General features: G+C 40.7%; 1 protein-coding gene across 1 annotated transcript in view; it reads right to left on the minus strand.

The window, feature by feature from the left end:
* ARID5B (AT-rich interaction domain 5B) overlaps positions 1 to 1,085 on the minus strand; it is a 192,379-nt gene extending 191,294 nt beyond the window's left edge. The window contains exon 1 of the mRNA XM_025396594.1: positions 340 to 1,085. Coding sequence (XP_025252379.1) covers positions 340 to 360 — 21 coding nt within the window. The 5' untranslated portion in view covers positions 361 to 1,085. The remainder of the gene's footprint in view (positions 1 to 339) is intronic.
* Positions 1,086 to 10,946: the final 9,861 nt, after the last annotated feature.

Below are 10,946 nucleotides of genomic sequence, written 5' to 3' on the forward strand. Positions count from 1 at the left end.
CACTCTCTTAATACAGACGACCCAACAGATATAACGCTGGGTGGAAAAATAATAGCGCCCACAAATTTTTTGCCTCCCTAAAAAAAAAAAAAAAAAACTCAGGGCCCCCCACCGCCACTTCTCCCACCTCCCCATCTGAGGCGGTAAAATTACATTATGTATGTATGATCAGTGCAGGGATTTTTTTAAACAATAAAAATGATTTTGGGGGATGCAGAGGGTAAAAGTTTGGTGAAAAGTTTGTGGGGGGTGTGGGTGGGTGCAGAGGTGTGGGTGAGCTAGGGGGTTGGGGGGTGCCGGGGGGTGCCGGGATCGGAGGAGCGGAGGAGAGCGAAATACCTGGAGTGAGTTGGGCTCCATCTCGACGTTCTGAATTGATTGAACTCAACATTCTCTCCAAACTTGTTGGCTTGAATGGATTGCATCAGGTCCTGGCAGGGAAACGCATTCTCTGCCTTCAGCCGGCGTAATGTCTCAATATAAAACTGAGCTCTTGCCTCCCTTTGGGCACTGAAATGATTGAAAATATGTCCTAATATTTCTATAACGACTCAATTTTCAGCTCCTGAAAAAACTGTATGGGTTTTCTTCCAAATATGGATTGATCAAATTCATAATCGAGAGAAAGGCGCCGTACGATCTCGGCGGGAAGAGGATGGATCAAGGCAAAAAACACATAGAAAGATTTGTAAAAATAAAAAGCACCCAAAAACTGTGTGGAGATGTGATTCCTCTCTCTCTAACCGCCCCTGTCTGGGGATATCGTCTGATGAGATTTTTGGAGGAGAGGAGGGCTAGCGAGCTCCGCTGTGCATCTGACAGGACCTGCTTGTATATGTCTAATATAAAGAACATTTCCTGCAGAGATTCCGGGGCGCTGCTCCTCTTTCTAATGCTCCTTAGCAGATTTGCTGTTATTAGACATGTAGATTTGTTTGATAGTTAAATTACGCTTCCTCACTGCCATGTTTTCGAGAACTAATCTGTTAAATTATCTTTTGATGCCTATTTACATGGAAGGGAAAAGTGGGTTATCGATTATATAAACATATAAATATTAATGCATTTGTTCGCTTCGCAAAAAAATACTCAGCAAAAAAAAAAAAAGAGACAAGTGAGCAGTGCACACACATCTTAGGATTTTGCAAACAATATTGAACGGACAGCGACTGCATTTAGGGACTGGAACAATAAACGATGCATGATAAATCAATAAATGCGAGCAGCGAGTCTGCTCAGAATATGAATTCAGGCTCCCGGTTCTGCGTGTGCATTCTTTAATTTTGAAGTATATACACTAGTACGTGTTTACAATGCTGATGGACGCCAAGGGCGCTCTCAAATGATAATGTGTTTATATAACCCAGCGCTACAGGAATAATATACCGACTCCTACCCCACCCCCATCCCCTCCCCCGCCAAAAAAGGGAGGGGAGCTTCCTCAATAATAGTTTGAAACTGAAAAAATCCATTTGCAAACTAGTTAAATACAACCAGAAATTAAGCTGTTGAAAACCGGGGGCATGAACCGTAAGACAATAAAGGCTTTAAATGTGTATATTTATTGTTCTGGAGCCCTGGAGCATTGCGAGGTTTGCATGCACGGCTATTATGCAAACACAGAGAAACTTAAGAGCGACAGAACAAGGAACAGGCAGAGACTGCAAAGCCCTCGCTCGCTCCGACCCAGCTGCCGGTCCTCCGCCAGGCTAGATTGCATTTTCGCAGTGTTGATTTAAAATGGTGTACTCGCTTCCCCCACGTTCCCCCACCCCCTTCCCCGCTCTCCTCCCACTCCTTCCAGCACACCCCCCCTCCAGCTTTTATTATATTGGCACCAATCTTTCCAAAGTGGGTCTGGCATGCTAAAAAAGTAAACATGTACTATATGGGGAATAAGGTCTGTATAGTATGACAGTTGAAACTTGATCTGTGATAAAATTACAGGATGTTGAAATTACTAGTAAGCTATTTTTAACGCTTTCGCAACGTTTCACCTCAAGTCACAGCATCTAGTTGAAACAGGATTACTTTAATGAAAATTATATTCACATGGCTGAAGTTAATACACCCGGCAGAGCACAAATGCCTCATATTCAGTGACTTGAGGTGGAAAGACCCTCTGTGTGTATTTTTATGCCTTTTCATAACGTCTGCGTCCGCTGCAGTAAGAATTAGGGCACTTAACATTATCTAAACCACATTTTTGATTCAGAACATGGGGAAGTAATAAAAGGCAAAATCTATCTCCTTTCTATACACACAGAGATAAACGAAAGAAAATGGCAGATCCTCCAATTACAATAAATAATAAAAGCCCATGCCAAAGAACCGGTATTCTGAAAGCTGTCGAAAACTATTTTAATAATTTAAAGTAATATCACAACTCTGCACGATGGAGGACTACAATTCAGTCTCCAATCTTTTACATTAGCCAAATTATGACTTGCACATCACTCTTTAATTATCTCTTGAAATTTCATCTGATCTTTCTATTTTATAAACATGGGTTACAAAGAGAAATTACAGCTCTCTTGCGCTTTCTCTCTCTCTTTTTAACTTTATAATGCATACTGCAGACGTTTGATTAGAATCGCCCATTTTGTTCATTTTTAACATATGAGAATGGACTTGACTGAGGGGGATTTTACATGTCTTTTTAAAAAATAGACATGCCTAAGGCTTCTGTTAGTCTCTGTCCTGTTAGCGTAAATATGTACATCCAGTTCAAGAAATCCTATATTAAAAAACTTGAGTTGCAGTATTTTGACAAGATCGTATTTGAGATCGACTCTGAGTCAGTTTCCTGTATGACCAATGCAGCAGCATTTATGCAGGAAACCTCAACAGAATGCCTGAGGGTATCCCTCAATTGTATATTAAATCTCTTTCTTAAAAAATTATACAGCTCTTTACAGCATCTAAGCAACTTCTACTATCTTTGGTGCTGTAAGTCTTTAAGTGTGTAACGAACTTCATCTAATTAGAAACCCTGTTTCTTCAGCTCTTCAAGGTAGGCACTGAACTAGGATGCACGGTGCCTTATCTCTCTGATAAGGTTTCTGAGATGTTAACAATTGCAGGGATCTAGGTCTGAATATTTTTGAGCATCCGCAGCCTTGTAGTCAGATGAATGCTAAATTTCAAAATAGAATTACAGGGATATCTTTCCCCCTCTTTTTACAGCACTGCCCCCACCCCCATGAACATAATAAATCTAATAAATTGAACGAATACTGTGAATGCCTCTTAAAATTACAGATCACAATAGTGTTTACCCCTCCCCCCAAAAATCCCTCAATTTTACCTCTTCCTTAATGTGATGTTTGATAGGCACCTGTAAATTATCTGTGTAGCAAATATCCACACAAAGAAAGTTTCAATTAAGATAAGGAGATTGTATTGAAACAGTTCTTTGAAGTAATGTAGTTAATAGCCTGTTTGATTTCTGCTTGTGAGAGAGTAATAACGTGGATTCAAGGCTCCATCAATCACAGAGCAGATGTAAGACTTGAGACACCGACACCCAGGGGAATAGAGGCAAACTCCTGCAGTGCAGGGTCCCTGGGCTAATGTAAAGTAAATACTCATAAACAGATTGAATGTTGTAAGAAGACAATCCATTCAGGACAGTTATAATCATGAAAGCAACTGCTTTATTTATCTATAAAAAAGCTTGTAGCTGGAACTTGCTGTGTATAAAAGGTGGGAGGGAGAGTAGTATATGTTTATATGACCCACCATTTCTGGGCTCTTTCTTGTACTGAAACACAGAATCCTGTACCCACACACCTATATTCCTGCTGCTTTACTAGCCAAAAATCCTACTTTCTAAATTAATCTGGTATATTTACAAGGTAAAAAATTAAAAATCATTCTTGCCCCTCAAGGGGATGGGAGAGCAGTAGACATTCAGTGTCTGCGAATCGCTTCATAAAGGATCAGGAGGATTAAGTTAGTTGCAAAAACCAGCAGTGACATAATTAGGCAGCTTGGACTATAATAAACAGGATCATAAAAAAAAGGAAAAGAAAAAAGGAAAAGTACAGTTTGAAGAAAGAAGGCGACCATTTCGAAAATGCAAACCTCTCTGCGTACCCCTGGGCCTCCCCTCCCCCAAATTGAAAAGACAACTGAAGCATTTTTGACCTTGGCTACAATAATACTTCATGTTTTAGCACTTTAGTCAGCATTTTATCTACTAATTGCTACACACTACCGCATGTGGCTCGAATCTGCCACTGCAGCTTTCTCTCATTGGTGAGCGAATTGCTTGATAAAGACTGGGAATTCAACCTGGCTGTTTCCTTCCTTGCTCCCCCTCAGCCACCCGCCCCCCCCCCCACCCCTTTTCTTTCCTCTTCCAGCTAGAAGCCACTAATTTCTCCAGAAAATACCACATGGATGAGAATAGGGACAGTGAATGGTTCCCTGATCTCCTTCCACTGGTTAAAGCTCGGGTCACTTTTGCGATCCGGAGGCAAAACGGAGGCGGTGAAGGAGGGTAATGGGGGCGGGGAATTAGGGGCACGAAGCGAGGAGCGAGTGGATCCTGGCCTGTTGGCGGACCTGATGCTAGGTGATTCCGAACGTGGGTCCCTTGCCCAGTCCATTGCTGGCTGGGAGTCCGTGGGGCTCCACGCTGCCCACCTGGGGACCTCGAGTTAGGAGCGCTCTCGTGCTCTTGCTTGGTCAAGAAGTGGGGTTCGAAGGGGTAGCCCTGGAGTCTGCAGAATGATTCGTAAAGAACCAGCACTGTCTGAGGGTCAGCCACCGCCTGGTCCCATCCCCCTCTATGCCTGGCGCCATCGTGAGCGGCGGGGGCGGGTGGCGTTATTAGTAAGGAGGCCTTGAGCAGAGCAGGCTCGCCAAGTCTTAGTGCAACAAGTCTATTGGTTTGAAGGAGGATAAACCGGGTTATACGGGTCATTGCTTTCCAGGAGACCTCTAGTGGTCAAAGGTTGAGCTACAGCTCAAATTTGGGTCTCCTATTCGTCCCCTGTCTCAAGAGCTGTGGTGGGGGTGGGACTCCAGCCCAGGTCCGGTGGTAAAGGCTGGAAGCTTCAGAAGGATGGGTATGGGGACAGATTTCTCATGAACTTGTAGCCGGAGCCAAGAGAGACTCAGGAACTCGGAGCAAGTGATCCCCCTGGGAAGGGTCATGTGATGCCCTTTGTGAGCACTGGAAGCCCCAAGTTCTCCTGCCCTCGGTACAGATGGAGACCTCCTATCTTATCTTGATTTTCCTCCCGAGTCTGAGATTAATCAAGTATTATCCGGGAAGTTGGATTAAATTTGCTCAAGCCTTTCCAGTTACAATAGCAATGCTGAGTCTGTTTATTTTTTCTAATTTGTTTGTAAATTAAAGACAAGTCCCACTCCCTCACCCCATCACAAATACACCCTAACACCTCTTAATTTTAACAATTTCATTGCCTTCAAGTGCCCTTGACATTTATGGGTTACTTAGTATAGAAATAACTAAGCCTTTATTTTTTTAATTGCCTGCACTGCAGGGTACATATATGACGTTTGACTAAATTGTAATCTTGCCCCTTTATTCGGAATGCCATGCCATTCCATCCCAAATGGCAGGGTGCTGGGGGAAAGGGTAGTGGTGACTCAGGCTTTCAGACTCATTTGTGATCCACATATTAATAAATAATTTGATCAAACTGCCCCCCAGCATGGTATTAAAGAAGTTGCTGGGAACACCTACTATAGGTCATACTCAAAACAGAGGTCCCAACCATCTGAGGTTATTAAAACATCTTGCCATACCTGATTTTTTTTTTTAAAGGAGACAAGAAAATGTACAGACATGGAGTCTTGGCTCCACTGGGGGACTCATATATTGCCTACTAAAATTTCTCTGTGCAGTTTCAAACGGACATTAATGATGCCTTGTATTTGGTGATTTACAACTTATAATTACTTGACAAGCATTAAGTAACTCATTACTTAGAAGCAGAGTGGGTACGGTAGGTAAATCACTAGACTGAAAGTCAAGGGGATCATTCTTCTCTGATTTGCTGTGTATCCATGTCCATGACTATAATTATCTGCCGGGCTCAAACCCTAATTCCGGCTTTGTCAGAATTTCTCACATATTGTGGCAGAATTATCCAGACTGGTCATCTGTATAGAGGCAGCTGCCCTTACTGGGGAGTCATTCAGATCCATGGAAGTGCCGGCAAGTCCCTTGACTGCCTCCACCTACATTTTGCCATGTCACAGACTGATAATTTTATGACTTGTTATTGCAGGTTGAAATATGTAAATGTGGTAATTCACTAAGGGTATAAGGAGATCTGAGTACTTCAGAAGAAAAATAATACCAAGAAGAACAGTGAGGTTGGTTCTGTTTTCATTTTCAATAAGCTTTGGCCAAAATAAAATTGGGTAGGCTTTACACAAAGACGGTAGGGGACCAGATGAATTTCCCTCAGGGCTTAAAAAATGCCCTTCTAGGGGTATGCTGGCACTAGTTCCCGCCGACTCCCCGGAGCTGATGATTACATTTTCAGAAATTTTGCAAGTCAGATGTCAAACACATCCACTATTGAACATTAAATTATATAAGCTGTCAAATAAATTATATTAGAAAACAATGGCAATATACCCTCAACACTCTAATTGTTTTACTACATTTTACTGTTATCTATACTCTGGAGGTTATTTATGTCTTTTGCATTTTTGTGGCCGTGGTACAGTATCCTCAGAGGACTGGTTCCAGGACTCCTGGCAGATACCAAAAGCTGTGGATGCTCAAGTCCCTTATATAAGATGGCGTAGTATTTGAATATCACCTATTCACATCCCCCTTATACTTTAAATCATCATATTATAATAACTAATATGATGTAAATACTATGTAAACAGTTGCTATATTGTTGTATTTTCCACTTATTCTTATTTTTCACTTATTTCACCATTCACTTATTTTTATTTTTCACTTATTTTTATATTTATTTATTTATTTGTATTTTTTTTTTTTTGAGACGGTCTCATTCTGTTGCTCAGGCTGGAGGGTAGTGGTGAAATCTCTGGTCACTGCAACCTCCGCCTCCTGGGTTCCAGCAATTCTCCCACCTCAGCCTCCTGAGTAGCTGGGACTACAGTCGTGTGCCACCACACCTGGCTAATTTTTGTATTTTTTGGTAGAGACAGGGTTTCAGCATGTTGGCCAGGCTGGTCTCAAACTCTTGACCTCAAGTGATCTGCCTGCCTCGGCCTCCTGAACTGCCGGGGTTACAGGCATGAGGCACCATGCCTGGCCTTTCTGAATATTTTAAATCTGCAGTTGGTTGAATCCTCAGATGCAGAACTTGTGGATATGGAGGACCAATTCTACTATATAAGGGTGTGCTACTCCCCATCTCTTCCCAGTTCACATCCACTGACATCCTATTGGCAGCTTGAAATTGGCCATGGTGGGGTATTTATACCATGGAATTCAGCAAACATTACAAATCAGAGCTTGATTCATTGTTTTGTTGATTGGACTTGAGAAAGTGATGAAGACAATGTTAATACTGCAGATTGTGATGATTAATCTTATGTGTGAACTTGAGTGAGCCATGGGGTGCCCACATATTTGGTCAAACATTTTTCTAGGTATATCTGGGGGAGTGTTTTTGATGAGATTAACATTTGAATCACTAGACTGAATAAAGCAGAAAAATGATATGCAAAGTAAACCCCCACATGGGTGGGCATCATCTAATCAGTTGAAGGCCTGACTAGAACAAAAATGCTGAGTAAGAGGGAACTTCTCTAAACTGTCTGCCTGACCTGGGATATGGGTCTTTTCCGGCCTTCCGATTTGAACTGAAACATCAGTTTTCCTGGTTTTCAGACCTTTGGACTCCGCTTGGAAGTACACATTAGCTCTCCTGGGTCTCCCGCTTGGGGACTACAGATCTTGGGACTTCTTAGCCTCCATAATCAATCATGCGAGCCAATTCTTCATAATAAATTAATCTGTCCCTGTCTTTCTCTCCCTCTCTACACATACTCAACACACACACACACACACACACACACACACACACACCCCTTATTCCGTTTTTCTGGAGAACTCTGACTTAGGTTTAACTAAGTCAAGCCTGTAGCCATATTGTGAATAGCACAATTGAGGAAATAGTTTGAAAACTATTATTTGATACCAGCAAAGAAGGTGTTCATGTCATTGATGAAAAAGCGAAGTTCTAGGATACATCTTTGTTTTTTCTCTTTTGTTGTATTCCTTAATATAAGTGAAAATATCCATCAACATTAAAGTTAGAGCTACACTTATTTGTTAATTGCAACCGTAGGTTAGGTATGGATAGCAGAGTTCAGCAAACAGGAACAGAAGCATTCTATGAGAATAAATGAACCAGCTGGAATTCACAATGAAGAGTGTTGTATAATTATTATTTGCACATTTCTGCTATACTTCCTGTATATCTGCAAAATGTATAATAAACTTTCACACATATATATCCATAACTTGATCTAAATATATACATATGTAGAGCTATATATCTAGATCTAGATCTTTGCATATATTTAAATAAAACATACATACCTTTTTGGGGGTGAGGAACTAATTGTTAAAGATTTGAAAGATTTGTATGGGTATCTTTGAACATGATATGCAGTTCAGACTTCTAGAGCAGGGACCAGCAAACTACAGCCTACCACCTGCTTTTCTATAGCTCCCAGGCCAAGAACATGTTTCACATTTTTAAATGGCTAAGAAAAATCAGAAGAATAATATTTTGTGACATATAAAAATTATATGCAATTCAAATTTCAGTGTCCATAAATAAATGTTATTGGAACACAGCCATGCTTTTTCATTTATGTATTGTCTACGGCTGCTTTCGCGCTAAAACAGCAGAATTGAGTAGTTGTGACAGAGACCGTATGGCCCTCAAAGCCTAAAATATTTACTGTCTTGCCCTTTGTAGTAGAAATTTGCTGACTTCTGCCCTAGAATATGGAGGTACGTCCCTTGGTTGGGAGTGGTCAACTCAACCAAATGACCTTTTGAAGTCTTTTCTTGCCTTTGGTCTTAGAAATACTTCCTCAGTAAACAGATAGAAAAAAAAAAAAATGGAATACCTGGAGTTTTTGTGAGGCAGTCAAATCATTGACTCAAGGTCACGGGGAGAGCCCAGGCCATCATAAAAGTAAGAGTGGAGCATGAGATTTCTCACTCATTGGTTTGTATTCTGACTGCTGCATGACAGTGCCTTTCTTCCTTACTGCTTGTCCTAAAGCACTGTATAATTTTGTTGGGCGCTGTTAAATATTTATTGAGTTTTCTTGTCCAATGTGGTTCGGTTACTGTGTGTCTGTGTGTGCGATGGGACCCTTCAGGATTAAAGGTGCTATATAAATAGAGGATTATTTTATGACTTGTTATTGCAGGTTGAAATATGTAAATGTGGTAATTCACTAATGCTATATCAGTGCATATATCTGGGAAGCTAGAATGCATTATCCTGCTATTTGAATCTAACATCATTTACATCCTTTTTTTTTTTTTTTTTTTTTTTGAGACGGAGTCTTGCTCTGTCACCCAGGCTGGAGTGCAGTGGCCGGATCTCAGCTCACTGCAAGCTCCGCCTCCCGGGTTCACGCCATTCTCCTGCCTCAGCCTCCGGAGTAGCTGGGACTACAGGCGCCCGCCACCTCGCCCGGCTAGTTTTTTGTGTTTTTTAGTAGAGACGGGGTTTCACCGTGTTAGCCAGGATGGTCTCGATCTCCTGACCTCGTGATCCGCCCGTCTCGGCCTCCCAAAGTGCTGGGATTACAGGCTTGAGCCACCGCGCCCGGCCTACATCCTTTTTTAAAAAAAGATGCCCAATCAATTTTTTTTTTAAATGAGGAAACGCAGCAGAGGAAAAAAAAAACCTCCTTTAATGCAATACTTCAGCTGAAAGTTTAATGACACAAAAGGCAGGCAATTCAAAGTTACAGTTCCCACAGCAACTGTAACTCTGCTATATAGCACATTTAGGCATAGATTTCACAGCATGTACTGCAATACAAAATACTCCACACTGGGCATGCAAGGGGGCAGAGTTATGGTTGCTATGGGTACCATGACTTTGAATTTCCAGATTTTTTGAGAGTTTAAATTTTCAACCAGAACATCACATTAATAGTTCATTTTTTTGCATTGAAAATAATAAAGGTTGTATCACTGTTTCCACTGTCAAACCCATCTCCAGCTCAGTCCACTGCTTAGTATAAATACCTACCCAAACATATTCACCCTACTTGCTAAAATTAAACACATGACCTCAGCCCAGGGAGTATTTTAGTTTGCAAATTTATATGCGATGACTTTCACTGGATTAACTAAATCTGCTCCCTCGTCATTTCTCAAAATCACCCATACATTCAGATTAACCCTCTCAGCATTCTGGTATATTTTATCTGTTATTCATAGGCTGAGAAGATATGATAATCATATTCATTGTGCATGAACGTGTGATGTATATATTTATAATTTATACTCTGTCTACTTCCAAAAAGAACTGGAGGTAGCTAACTACACTTATTCATTTATTCCTTGAACATGTCATGCAATTTTATGTCTTTATACCGGTGGTCACAGGACCCCTTTTTACTTAAAAATTATTGAGGACTGCAAAGAGCTTTTGTTTACGGTGGATATATATACATATAATATTAGCAGGTCAGATTTTGTCTATGTAAAATATTATACATTATAATGGAAATATTTTAAAATATTTATAACTGATTTTAAAATAATAATAAATCCATTCTGATGAAACGCTTTTTAATAAAAAATAACTATATTTTCCAAAACATAGTTTTGGAACATAGTGAGAAGAGACGCATTGTTTTACATTTTTAAAAGTCTCTTTAATGGAAGATAGCTAGATTCTCATAGCTGCTTCTGCATTCAGTGTGTTTCATATTGC

The sequence above is a fragment of the Theropithecus gelada genome, chromosome 9 (genome assembly GCF_003255815.1).
Source record: "Theropithecus gelada isolate Dixy chromosome 9, Tgel_1.0, whole genome shotgun sequence".
Lineage (NCBI taxonomy): Eukaryota > Metazoa > Chordata > Mammalia > Primates > Cercopithecidae > Theropithecus > Theropithecus gelada.